The following is a 14,994-nucleotide window of genomic DNA, read 5'->3' on the forward strand; positions in this document are numbered from 1 at the left end:
GAGGTGGAACTTTAATTAAGGGAGTACACAAGTAAATCTCCCATATTAGCAATCTGGTCCAAGAAAATTATCCAAAATTAATTTAATTAAAAAAAAAAAAAACCAACTTTCATTTGTTGTGTTTCACTAATAAGGAAAGGGAAGTTAGAACTCCCGACATTCAGACACAAACATGTTTTGTTGCTTGCTTTCTTTGCAAACAGTATCATGCTTTTCTTGCAGTTGATTGGATTGTGACAGAACACAGTGGGGGTAATGGCAGTAATAGATTGAGCAAACTGTGTTAAAATCTAAGTAAATGGCAAAGATTGTTTTAGGCATAGGGATTACAGCAATTACTTCTCCTAATTTAATTTTAAATCTCAATTGGGCATCTGCTTTGGAGCATTCTGAACCAAAAGATCTGAAGCAAAACAAGAACTTTCATCCTTTAACTTGCCTCAGTTACATCTTAGCTTTATTAAAAAAAATAAATAAATCAAAAACCCTGTGCACTAACTCCCCAGTGTGCTTAAATGTTCAATATATATATTTTGGTTTACATTTCAAAAGAAAATATAACAGCGCTATGCTGAGAACATTTTTTTTTATTACGTGAAATATTTTATTAAACTCTGCTTATTTTCCTTTTCATCTAAATAGTGTTAGAAGAGCAAGCTAAAATTTTCCAGTTTAGATTTTAAATGACCAGAAGTTACTTTTCCTATTGCTGCTACCAGGAGAAAGAGGATGAAAGGACGAGGCCTTTTTTTTCCCTCTCCAAATCCAATGGTGCAATCTTCTCCCTAAAATAAGGAGGAACACAGACTACCCTCTTAGAAAGCTGAGACTGACTAATACAAATCTTTCCCACTATCAAGACGAAGAACAGACTTGCCAGTTTACATGCTCATGTATAGAAATACATATACAGGGTGTTCTGGTTGCATAGATCAGCTTCTTTTCTCTGTAAAAGGTTGAATGATTATATCATTAGTCTGAATCCTAGAACACTGAAAATTTACCTATAATTTACCAAGGATAATTAAAAACATAAGGATTTTTAAAGAGAAACAGCACACAAACTTAATTGTATTCCAGATTATATCAGACTGCTGCCTGCCTTTGTTTCAAGTTCTAATCTATTCCTGTGTATTAATCATTATTTATTTTTTAATAAATTGATGGACCATTCTAATGTTCTAACTGTAAAAGGAAGAAGGTAATAATAATAAATTAAAAAAAAAAAAAAAAAAAAAGTGATTTGCCACAGGAAGTGGATTGTAGGCATGTAGAAAACTACCTGAAAACAGTAAACTGTGCAATACCTCCCTCTTTCACTCTCTGAAAATTTCATTGGCCACATAAAAGGTCACTGAAGCAACACCTCCCTTTTTCCAACTGCTTTTTAAGCTGATCATCCATCCTGACTTAATACTGCTGTACTGAGCCAAATGTACAGATAAATTTTCTGGGCTATATCAGTGCAGTGTGCTGCAAATCAGAAGAACACTGTTCAACCCAGCTTAAGAACAATTAGCTCTACATTATAAAACATGCAACAAGAATGTTAATTGGTAGACATGAAAACACAAAACTGTTTCAATTTACATTTTTCAGTGTACTTGTTAATAAATTATACCAAGAATACATAAGAATGATGGCAACAGTCAAAGCACTCTACAAAGTTATTTTAAATCAGAAATTATACAAGATCATTTTCCTACAAATGATAAATACTGCTGATTTTCAGATTAATAGCTAAGTGGAGTTGGGAATAGGAATGTATGCTGTAATTGTAGATCTCTAAAAATAAAAACTAGCTCATTCTAGTTAATGTCTTACCTTTGCTAACCTTACACTGGTTAATCTTCAGCAGTTCATTACTGCATTGTTTTTTTTTTTTTCCAGTAATAACACTTAGTATATGGAACATAAACTCAAACAAACAAACAAACAAACCACGCCTACATATACAAAACAAATAGCCATGTCAGTAAAAGTAATTTCACAGAATCACAGAATATCAGGGACTGGATGGGACCTTGAAAGACCATCTAGTCCAATCCCCCTGCCAGAGCAGGAACATCTAGATCAGGTCACACAGAAATGCAGGTTTTGAATGTCTCTAGAGAAGGAGACCCCACAACCTTTCTGGGCAGCCATGTTCCAGTATTCTGTCACCCTCACTGTAAAGAAGTTTTTTCTCATATTTATGTGGAACCTCCTGTGTTCCAGCTTGCACCCACTGCCCTTTGTCCTATCATTAGATGTCACTGAGAAGAGCCTGGCTCTATCCTCATGACACTCACCCTTTACATAGGTCACTCCTCAGTCTCCTCCAAACTAAAGAGACCCAGCTCCCTCAGCCTCGTCTCGTACAGGAAATGCTCCACTCCCTTAATAATTTTTTATGGCTCTGCTCTGGACTCTCTCAAGCAGTTCCTTGTCCTTCTTGAACTGAGGGGCCCAGAACTAGACACAATATTCCAGATTCGGTCTAACCAGGGCAGAGTAGAGGGGGAGGAGAACCACTCTTGACCTACTAACTACACTCCTATACTACCACCCCTCACTACCTACAATATTATTAAGGCAAGAGAAAGAAATGCACATATTTGAAGTCTATTTTTTCTCTACTCTTATCAAAATGTCAGTCAGATGTGTGCATCATCTTTTTTCAATTTGAAAACCACTCTAGTATCTCCAACAAATAAACATAGAGCCCAGTAAGGAACACCGAATTCTAGATCAACTTCAAAGCTAACAATATCTTACCACAGGGAAATTAAATGCATTGTTTTCACCCCACACAGTCATTTGAGATAAAAAATAACTCAGACACTGCTTTCAGAAAATTTTCTAAAGATATTTTAAAATTCTGCCTTGAGAATTCTCCTATCAAACTTCATGTAGACCCCTTTAGTTATTCAAACAGACTACTGGTTATTTTCTAGGATATAAACCCATCAGAAATTTTATTCTTGGGCCATCATTTTAATCCTATGATAGCCATGCATCATAAGCAATATTTCTGTTCATCTTAGATGAGAACTGAACAGAAGAGTTGATGATAGGTAGCATAGTCATTTGATGTAATTATTGAATATAAAACAATATGATGTTTTCTGCAGGACCCATCTGACAAGCAGAATGAATCCTGGGGGTCAGGCAAATAATAAGAGATAGAATAGATACTACACATATCTAAATTTATTGTAAGATTATCAGAGAAATGCTGTTTCTTCTTCATTGTTGTACTAAGTGACTGAAAACAGCAACTATAGAGAAATAGCTCTTCAGCTTCTTCACGCCATAAGAAAATTTCAGAATAAAGATTTCAGAAAAAATGTGGAAATAATTAAAGAAGCTCATTTTAACCAGAATTAGCTATTCCAAAATGCTATGCCATTTTAAATAGCATTTAAATGTCTAAAGCAAGATGCAGAAGGTTTTATTTCTCCGGAAACCTCATTTGCTCCAGTGGAATCTCTTCCACCTGGGAAAGAACAGTGAGAGTTATTGTTACAGTTCTCTTCAAAAAAGTAGAAGTGTAAAACATTTGCATATTGAGAACAGAAAGCACTTTTCTTAAAACGTGTTTCATAAAAAGTGTCAATATTTCTTTGGCTCTAGTATAAAAGCAGTAACACTGTTGACTTCACTCTGTGCAAAAAGTGAAGGAACAATGGTAAAACAATAGGATTTCCACCCCATGCCTCTGTTTAAAGATTCAAAATGTTAATTCAAATTATGTTCTTTTTCATCAACGGGTAATTTTTTTATGATGATCTTCCAATATCTTTAAGTATCAATTAGAGTAATTTTTGTTTCATATCCCAAAAAACGGGCTTTAAATTTCCCTCATAAATTAACAACAGACTCAATAATCTAGAGTAAGAGTACATTCTGCACTTCAGCTAGCAGTAAATGTTTCTGAACACAGACCCTAACTGCCTATAGTGGCATTTGTAAGTCTACAGTGCACACCAGTGGAATATAGCAGTACATGCATGCTTTCCACTCTTGAATGTGTAACGCTGGATGTTTTGTAAACAGTCCACCTTATTTACCTTTTAAGCCATCTGAAATACACATACTGCAGAAACTATAAAGGGAGCTAAAAAATGTTAAGGAAGACTTGCAATATGTGTAAACAATAACATTTTATACTGCATGTTATGAGATAAAAACTGTAAAAACCAATAGTCTTGCTAACTATAACTCAGGATTTGAAAACATCTGGGCAGCACACCAAGGATTTATACTGGTTTAGAAAGAGCTCAAAAATCAGGCTTAGTTACATTGTTTATGTCTTTCATATCGTAAGGTCAGTTGACTGACATAAAACCTAAGTTTTACCTAACAAAACCACATAGAAAATTTCCAGGGATGACTGTGAATATTCACAGCTAGAAACTTCACTGACTATTCAGAATGTACAAAACACTATTTTTCAGTATAGTCACCACCATTAGCTATGCATTTTTGCCAGCAATGAACAAGAGCCTGCATGCCATGATTATAATAAATCCCCCTGCACCAGTGGCGGTGAACTACTATTGTTGCCATTACTGACAAAATGCAATACCCACTGCCTCACTGTGCTCACATCCATGGTTTGGTCTCCATAAGTGTTCAGCAAGCATTGATGAATACAAATGGATGCAAATTCTCCTGTATGGAGGAATTTAGTTACACATTTCGCTTCATACACACTTCCATGTCAGACATAATTTTGTCAGACCATAATTTTGCCACCTGTCGCATGGCAACAAAATACAATGGAATATTGTCAGAAAGGTTCAACCTCTACTTCTATGCCACCGACATCCAAATCTGACATTATGGGCCAAAATCATAAAATAGACACTACTTTTGGTGTAGCCTTCATAGGAACTGACAAAATTGTGTGCTGTAAAAAGCCCATAGTTAACTGCTTGCTAGTAAAGAAACTATGCTGCCAAACATTAATGAAGATTTGAATAATAAAATTCTCAATGTAAATCTTATTTCACTATTCAGTAGCAGAGTAGACCTTTTATAACAGAAAAAAAGAAACAATTTCAACACTAAGTTCAAATTCATGTTGCTGCTGTTAAAATAATCTAAGTTATGAAAACAAACAGGCCAAGTTCAATGTTACAGTCAAACATAAATTCCCTATGCTTTGTAGTGAACTCAAGAAAATTTTAAGTTGATGCAGAATGCATCCATTAAAAAAAAAAAAAAAAAAAAAAGTGAATATTCATCTTTTAACAGAATATAATTAATTACTTGGAGCACTAATGCTCGTTTCTTGGAAGCTATGAATTTTCTAACATTGCATAGAATCTCACAGTTTTCCAAACTAGACATTGTTAAAAAAAAAATAGTTCAGTTAGCTGTGGCACTGACAGTGGAGAATCTAAAAGAAAATTTTTTCACATACCCAATGCAGCTGTCAGGCGATCTACAAAAGGAAATAACAATTTATGCTTTACTCTGAAACCAAAAATTCTTGGTGAAGGACATAGAAGTAATCCTGAGATAATGACAAATGTTAATCTAGAAACTCCTTTGTGATTTAATATTGTAAGGGTATATATGAAAGAGATTCTATTTTTAGTCTAATATATGTTCTACGTTTTCCTTTATTTTCCTTTTGAATCACTTAATGAGAAGAACTTTGTACAGGGCTCTAGCAACCACTTCTCATCTATGGCATTCATATGCATATTCCCAACACACAAGACTTGTATATTTCAATAAATGAAAAATTAAAAAAGCAACAATAGAAAATATAAGTAATTTCATTCACATTTGCCAGATTAATATAAACCAATGCTTTTTTGTAATTTAAAAAGTAATGTATAAGTCTCAGAATACAAACAGAATGCTCAAAATATCACCTTCTGTTAACAATTAAAGCAATTCAGCATGTCTTTCATTTAGAAAGCAGCAACACACACATATGTGTATGCATGCACATAAATAAAATTGGAAGCTATTGATTTCCAGCCTCCTCTCAGGAATTTTCTAATCCTTATTGTTCCATTCCTGCTGACAGTGCCATAAAACATGAAGATTGCATTTCTTAAACAAAACTATTAATTAAATACGAACTTCCTTTGTTATATAAGTATAATAAGCTAAAATTCTACTTCATGAGCAAACAAAATAAAGAACTAAAATCTGAAGGAACTCAAATATGACACAAAGGTGTTCTTTTGTTGCTATGGATACTCATCTGTGAGAGAAGCTACATTTTTATATGTGCTATCCTGTAATTGTAATTTAATAAACTAATTGGATCTAAACTAATTTAATTGGAATGCAATAAATTAATCAGAATTTTTCCTAAAATGTGAAAAGAAATTTAATTTTCCAAAAGTTTTCCAAATTGGATATGTTAAATTTATATGTAACAAAAATAATTTTGTATCAATAATTCTCTATGCATATATACAAATAGAGTTTTGTTGGATGTAGGAGTTCCTTAACTAATTTTTATGAAAACTAAATCCTGAAAGATGCAACAACAATATTTATTATCCTTCTACCCATTAAACTTGGAAGGGACTTCTGGAGATTGTCAGTAGGTTACAAAGAAAAGCACTCAGGTACGTTTTGAATATCTCATAGAAGGAGATTCCACAAGTTCTCTGGGCAGTCAATTCCAGTGCTTTGTGACCCTTGCAGTAAAGTTTTTTCTCATGCTCAGGCGGAACTGTCCCATGATTTCAAGAAACACCTCCAAGTAGGTCCAATGAATGTTCCTATATTTCTCAATTGTAGTCTGACCTCCTATATAAAGGTATAGTTTTCTGGCATCAAAATTACACTTCGAGTTCTCTGCTATGCTGACCAATCTACCTGTATATTACAACAGATCTCTTTTGCACTTTGAAGATGCTGTCCTTTGAGACCTGCCAGCTTTGATGAACTCCTTCACTAATCAGAGCTCCCTCCCATGGGATTCCATGCACCAGTTCCCTGATTAAGCAAACTTTCTGTTTGCCTTAAGTTCAGGGTATTTTCTTACTACTTGCCTTTCTCACTTCCTTCAGGACCACAGACTCCCAAATTTCAGTCAATATAGACAAGGATATTATTCACAAACACATATTCAAATAGTTTCCTTCATAACACTTAGCAGCATACTTAGCTATGCATCACCACTAGTTGGTCCATTTAATGCCTACACAGAGCAGTAATTCTGAAATCCTCCAGAATTAGATTGCTTTGCATCCAACCCTTCCAGCAGCTAAGCAGTCACTCCCTTGTGAGAACCAGATTCTGAAAGTCAGAGACATGAGTTCTTTAAAGACTATAATTACCTCATCAGGCAACCTCCCATCAAAACCTCGTCCTTACTGAACTCTCCTCCAATACTGAGTCACAAGCTATTAGTCCAGCTATCACCCATCACACAGAAGAGCTCAAAAGATTTGGGTTGCTTTTAGATCTGTGGACAACTTCCATCCCCTCAGGTCTCCTCTTCCCTCTTTTTCTTGAAGAATCATCTGTCCTTCATAGTACTTCAGTTTTACAAACTTGGCCCAGTATTTTAATTGCTCTAACAATATTTGAGTTCTGTAACTAAATACAGCTTTTTCTCATTGATTCCCAGGACGCGTGCACTTCTGTACCAATTCTACCATTCATGCAGATGAGCAGCTGGGAACACTGGTCTAAGGTCTGGACAGGCCTTGGCAATCTCTCTGCGATGTTCTAGGTCAAAGTCCACAGCAAGCAACATATCCCTCAAAATGAAAATTGAGATACATAGGGGCTTCTGTCCCCACAGGATAGATTCTCCTAGTGTTAATGCATTGTTCAGGATAAAGCTGGCTCTGATTTCTCCTCAGTTATGGCCAGAAGCGGCACTCAAATAGTGCTGCACAGAATGTCAGCACTGCTTTACTAACATGTAGACTACTACATCTTGGAAAGCCAAGGCCCAGCTTGAATTGAATTTGGATATGGATTCCAAAAAGAACAAAAAAAGCTTCTACAGGTACCTCAATCAGAAAAAAAAAAAAAAAAAAAAAATCCAGGAGAAGGGTGAAGTACTTAAAATTTTTGCCTCTGTTTTTCCTGATAACTGTTCACCACACAGCCCTCAAATGTTTGGTTTGTGAAAGCAATGCCCCTCCCACTGTAAGCAAAGATCAGATTTGTGACTACCTGAGGAACCTGTATGTGTACAAGTCTATGGATCCTGCTGAGATGCATCTCAGAGTCCTATGGGAATTGGCTTATGTGGTTGCCAAGCCACTCCCTATATTTGAACAGTCATGGTATTCAGGTGAAACCCCTGGTGATTGGAAAAAAAGGAAACATCATACCCATTTTTAAAAAGGGTAAAAAAGATGATCCTGAACCACCGACCTGTCAGTCTCCCCTCTGTGTTGGGGAAGATCATGGAGCAGATCCTCCTGGAAGCTATGCTAAAGTGCATGGAAGCCAGGGAGGTGATAAAGAAAAAACAGCATGGCTTCACCAAGGTCAAATCCTGTTTGACCAACCTAGTGGCCATTAATGGTAGTGTCACTGCATCAATGGACAAGAGAAGAGCCACTGATGTCATCTATCTGGACTTCAGTAAGGCCTTTGACACAGTACCTCACATCTTTATCTCCAAATTGGAAAGATATGGATTTGATGGGTGGACTGTTCAACAAACGAAGGCTGCAGGTGCAGGATCGAGTCCAGAGAGTGGTGGTCAATGGCTCCATGTCTGGACATAGACTATTGAGAAGTGGTGTCCCCCAGGGGGTCGGTGCTGGGGCTGATACTCTTTAATATCTTCATCAATGACATTGACAGTGGGGTTGAGTGCACCCTCAGTAAGCTTGTTGATGACACCAAGCTGCGGGGTGCAGTTGAAACACCAGAAGGACAGGATGCTATTCAGAGGGACATAGACTTGAGCAGTGGGCCCAGGTAAACCTCATGAGGTTCGACAAATGCAAGTGCAAGGTCTTGCAGTTGGGTTGAGGCTACCCCATCTTACCAATATAAACTGGGGGATGAAAGGATTGAGATCAGCTCTACCAAAAAGGACCTGTGGGTAATGGTGGATGGTAAACTGGATGTGAACCAGCAGTGTGCCCTTGCAGCACAGAAAGCCAAGTGTATCCTGGGCTGCATCAAAAGAAGAGTGGCCAGAAGGTTGAGGGAGGTTGTCATGCCCCTCTGCTCTGCACCGGTGAGGTCTCATTTGGTGTACTGTGTCCTGATGAGTCCTCAGTACAGGAGAGACACAAATCTGTTGGAACACGTCCAAAGACGAACCACAGAACTGAATACCTCTCCTATGAGGACAGACTGAGAGAGCTGTGGCTGTTCAGCACAGAGAAGAGAAGGCTGCGAGGTGACCTGATAGCAGCCTTTCAGTATCTAAAGGGGAGCTACAGGAGAGAAGGGGACAGATTCTTTAGCAGGGTCTTCGGTGATAGAACAAGGGGAAATGGCTTCAAGCTCAGGGAGGTTAGATTTAGGTTAGATATAAGGAAATAATCTTTTACTGTGAAGGTGGTGAGGCACTGCAACAGGTGACCTAGTGTTGAGGTGGATGCCCCATTCCTGGAGACTTTCAAGGCGAGGCTGGATCAGGCCCTGGGCAACCTGATCTAGCTGTGGTGTCCCCGTTCATTGCAGGGGAGTTGGACTAGATGGCCCTCAGAGGTTCCTTCCAACTATAAGGATTCTACGATCTTCTATGATCTCACAAGCCCCCCTCTGCCCTCAGGCCTGCTTCCCCAGACTCTGTCTCTGTTGGACTGATGTGCTAGAGCTATTGAAATGTTATCTGGGGGAAGAATGAACAACAGTGGATGAGGATGTGTCAGGGATTACTGGAGAGTGGGACAAAATGGGTTCACCAAAGTGTACTGAGAAAGCTGGGTGGTATCCTCCAAAGCCACCCTCTGTCAACTTTGAAAGATGATAGAGAACAGAGAGGTCCTTGAAAATTGCATAAAAGCAACTATGACAAATAGCTGCAGATAATGTCAAAAACGAGCACTCAATCTGTGAAGAGAGGCTGAAGGAACAGGATTTGCTCATTCTGGTGAAGAGATGGCTTCAGTGGGATTTAATAGTGGTGCCCCAGTACTTATGAGGGGATTATCAAAAAGACAAAACCAGATTCTTCACAATGGTGCAAACTGGGAGAACAATAGAAAATACTCATATACTGGAGCAAGAGATGTTCTGACTGGTCATTGTCAGAACCCAGCACCTCTTTCACCACGAGTAGAGTCTACTAGTGGGCAGACTGCCATTTTGAACAGCAATTGGACCCGAGGTATCTTCAACTTGAATTATCCTTCAGTTCTGTTGTGAAAGCAATTTTCAAACAAACATGGATATTTACTTATTATTTTCGTAAAGCCTAAGTATAATTTTATTCTTAGTTAAAAGAGGAAAGCAGAAGCCTCAGCTTTGTTTCTTATTTCACATGATAAATATGTATTGCTAACATACCTGGTTCAGACTTTCCAGTTTAGATTGTTTTAGTTCTTCATATTTCCACTTCCAAAGAGCTAGTTCATTTTCTGTCTTTTCCACTTCTTTTTCCAGAAATACATTCATTCTGAAAGAGTTTTAAAAATCAGCATTACTTTTTCTTTTGAGGAGGAAAAAAAAAAAGACATTTAACTTCTGTCCAAAACTTCAGTTATATTTTACTGCCTTTTTCAACTACATATTTTTAAATTATTTTAAACATATACTATAACCACATAATTATTTGAAGAGATTCATAAAAAATAATGGCTAAAGAGAACAGACAATTCCAGTACAGAATTCAAATTCTTGTTCTAAACTTAATAAAATTTGGAAATGAACATCAATTAGTGATTTTGGTCACATAATATATGGTAAGATAGCAAAGATCCTTAGAGGATAGATATTGGTTCACTTCATTCGAGTACAGGGAAAATATTATTTTAAGTACACACGCATATAGGAATATATACATACATTATGTGCAGAGCAATGAAAAAAAAGGATTCTTGAACGAATGCGATAAAAACATTTTGGAAATGTGGATTATTTATCTCAGAGATACTACATCCTCACTAGAATGACAACTCTAAGGATTCTGCTCTGGAAGTAAAATGTTTGAGTAAAATGTTCATTACTATATTCTGGAAAATGGTCAGAAAAAATAGTTCACAAAGAAGGAATGATGGTTCCTACTGAAATACTGAAGTTTGGTTTTAGCTTTTACCTCTTTTCAAAACACAGTATTATCAGCAATTCAGGATATAATGAAAGAATTATGAAGCTCTACAGATGTTCCTGTCTTTGAGACCCATTAAAAGTTTCATTTTTGTGTCCACAGCAAAGACTGTCAGCCAAAGTCCAAAGATAACATTGAATTTTTCATAATTTATATCCTTGCCTTCATAATTTAATTTCATATTTGTGTAATGTGTATATAATTTTGCAATAGTCTAACAAAATAGAATTTGGCCCACAAGAAAAATGAAAGAAAAAAATTACTCTTAATTACAAGTAAAACTTTCAATTTATATTGGTACCATTTTTTAATAAAAACAGGTCATAGTTTATAATCCCTGATTATTCAACTGGCTATAAACATCAGTATAGGAATAAAGCATATAAAGTCAGGACTCTGAATAAATCTGAAATCTGAAAAGCAGTAAACATCATTATGTTGGGAGATGACAATTTTACATAAGTTTTATGATACCACAGGGATGAAACATGAATATATCAGAAAATATAAAAATATTGAAAATGTAAAATTGAAAATTCGAGTAGCAACATAAGATACTGTTGGATGTCAAAGTAGTTATTTTCTCTTCTGGGACAGAAAGAATTTCTTAACCTTTTAACAAAAGGTATTATTTCCACAGTGACTTTAGCTACATTCTGAGAATATTTGATTTAAAATCTTTCTTCCACAGCATAAGGAAATCAGCAAAAGGATATGTGACAAGGCTTGCCTCTGGGGCACGTTCACACAGTACTTGGTGGACTTGTGCAGACACCAGAGTTATCACTGAGTGGTCTGGCTCAAGGCCTGGAAGCAATGTTAGCTGCATCATTGAAGCAATTTACTTGCGTGAAAAGTGCCTTCTTGTTGCCTCTTTCTTTACATCTAAACTGAATACTCTTGATCCAGAACCACCTACATCACTTATGGAGAGGTTAGCCATTTAAGTAGGGGCATGTCCAAACGCTAGCTCTACACGTGCGGGTTTCAGTTTGGAAAAAATCTAGCTACAACTCTCAAGTACTGAAAGTAAGCCAAAAAGATCTGCTGAGAGGTCCTGCACAGAATGAGCAAGATCATACTGGCTGCCAAAGTAACCTTTGGCCTAGGGGTTCAAGTTGTCTGTAACCCAAGTTTGCTTTTGATATAGCACAGCTGTGTCCTTGGCTGAAGTTTACTGAGAAAATTTCTAAATTGTCAGGAAGAAGCTGTGAGAAAGTACTTAAGCTAGAGCTATGCAAACAGATGAGATTGTTGAGATAGTGATTATTAGCAGATCCAGAACCCAGGAGCAAAAATACTGACGTGATCAAGTATAAAACTCAAAGAGAAAAAATGGGAATCTGAAGATGTCAAGTCATCAAAATAAGCCTATTCCCACGAGAAGCAGAGACTAAGCCTGCCTGAACTGGTGGATGATAGTCCGCCAAACAAAGACTCACAGGGTGACTCAAGAGACCAGTGATTATATTAGCTCTTGTCTGGTAATACTGTTCATAGGTATCTATTGTGTGCATAGCCAAACATAATTGCTTCATATGTCTCAGCTGAACATATTTTGCTTACAGGAGCTCTTTTATACAGGAAATGTTGCACAAAGAGCCCTAAAGAAGTTGTACACAAATGCCTACCATTATCTGAAAATCGCTGCTCCATGAGAGTTACTGCCTGAAGTTGGAACTGCTGTATGTTGCATGATACAAACACACACCAGTTTTTATCATACCCAGTAAATTTATTAATATACACCATAATGAACAGTCAGTATATACCTAGGGATAAGCATCACAATCTGGCATCCTGAAATACAATTACAAACTGTCTGGAAAGGCACATGCACAAACACAAAACAGAAAGTAAAACAGGGATTTATTAAATTTTCATAAAATAAGAAATTTGTTTTAAAAATGTCGAATGATTATCTCCTTTTTTAAAAGGAAATTTCTGCATACTATGATCTCTGTTGAACAAGTAAAATACATAGAACCCTAAAGATTTCAACCAGAGTAGAGTAGATATATGAGGTATCAGCCTCTTAACCCTCATGAAATATCATAAAAATTTAAACATTTTTGGATTTTGGTTTCAACAAAAAATGGAATCTTTTTTAGTAAGATAGAACATAGTTTTGGTAATCTGCTGCTGTATGATTCAAAAGAAAGAATGGATGTTTTCTACAGCTTCCTACTCCAGGTAACAACATAGTAAATATGTTCTAAGAATTTAAAATAAATGCTTTTTTAAAATTTTAATATACTTCAGACTTGAATTATCTACAGGAAAATTGTAAAAAGAAAGAAATTGACAGGAAAGATTTGCCACAATCTATTACATACTCTTTGAATTGAAACTAGACAGTATTTGCAAGATAAGAGGTATTCTCTACTCCTGAGCAACTTTAACCAGTTTTGAAGCTACAATCACATTAAACTGAAGTCTACTGCCTCACACACTGCACATATATTACATACTACATGCTCCCTTGCAAAGCAATTTTGGTGTAATTCAAAAATGGCCTTCATTATTCTGCAGTCACCATTTACTAGCAAAAATTTTAAAGAGCCTATGAAAATTTCTTATAATGCTACAGTGCTCCAATAATTGAGTATAACATAGCTTAGATGTTACTTAATTGGTATCAAATCTCTGGTAAGTACGAATTTTTTAGTTAACTGTATATTCTTAACAGTTTTATTGCAGTGTACTTTTTCATGCTAATGATAAGCAAGTCAAAGGAAACGAGACATACACACTACTACTAAATATATGTAATTACCAATTTCTAAAACCATTAAAAAAAATACATATTCTCTGAATTAGAGCTTAGAAATACCTAGGAGAACATATGAGCTATAAATGCAAAACTTCACTATATTTACATTAGAAAGTTTCTTTAAAAACTTATTTCTAATGAAGATTTCTCGATGGAGAATATATTTTTTACTTACTCTCTTTCTTTGGTTAAGATTTTCTGTAACTCAGCCAAATGCAAATGCAGAACAGAAGCATGCATTAAATCATTCTCTGACGTCTGAGCTGCATTGTGCAGACCTTTTTTAGGTTCCTCAAAATAAATACTGGTAAATCCACTGGGAAAGGAATCAAGATGCTTTGGAGTCATTTTTTTATTCTGACTGCTTCTTAAGGGCTGTTTGATTAACTCCACATCCTGAGAAAAGAGATAAACACGGTATTTTAGAAAAACATAAATAAAGAAATGTCTAAATATGACTTCTGCCTGCTACTAAGGCTCTTCTAAACATTTAAACCCTGCAGGGGGAAGAAAGAAATAAATAATAGCTTCTATAATTGCAATGAGTTACAGTTAGAATGTTCTCTAATGCAAAAAATGTCATTCTGATGGAGCGATCACTGCTTTGTGGTATCTCACACTGTGACATGTGAGAGTTTTCATAACTATAGTATTTTTAAGGTTTCTCTACTAAACAAATAGGTTCCAGTTGTCACTAGTTGGCTATAACTATGGTCAAGACAGAATCCTGGAATTATTAAAACCAGGAAAGCAACTTATATGTACAGATAAAATATTGAGAAATTCCACATAAGAACTCTTAGAATTCTAATGTAAGTCATATTGAAACAGATTTCGTATGCAAAATATACATAAGCAAAACTAAAAATATTTAGAAAAAAATTATTTGAAAATACATCTGTATTAGGAATTCTTTTAAGATTTTAATTACTCTGTTTGCCAAATGAAAAACTTGCCACACTGCAGAATAATTCACCTCACTTCTTTCTTCATTTCAGAAATTGCAAGT

General features: G+C 36.0%; 1 protein-coding gene across 6 annotated transcripts in view; it reads right to left on the reverse strand.

Annotated features, from left to right (window-relative positions):
- Positions 1-14,994, reverse strand: part of CCDC102B (coiled-coil domain containing 102B) — a 136,144-nt gene that overhangs the window by 95,335 nt on the left and 25,815 nt on the right. For all 6 annotated transcript variants that reach the window (XM_090137326.1, XM_090137325.1, XM_090137327.1 and 3 more), the window contains 2 exons: positions 14,161-14,381; positions 10,453-10,561 (listed from right to left, as the gene is read on the reverse strand). In XM_090137326.1, coding sequence (XP_089993452.1) covers positions 10,453-10,561; positions 14,161-14,381 — 330 coding nt within the window. The remainder of the gene's footprint in view (positions 1-10,452; positions 10,562-14,160; positions 14,382-14,994) is intronic.

The sequence above is a fragment of the Phasianus colchicus genome, chromosome 3 (genome assembly GCF_987193195.1).
Source record: "Phasianus colchicus chromosome 3, bPhaCol1.hap1.1, whole genome shotgun sequence".
In the NCBI taxonomy this organism is placed as follows: domain Eukaryota; kingdom Metazoa; phylum Chordata; class Aves; order Galliformes; family Phasianidae; genus Phasianus; species Phasianus colchicus.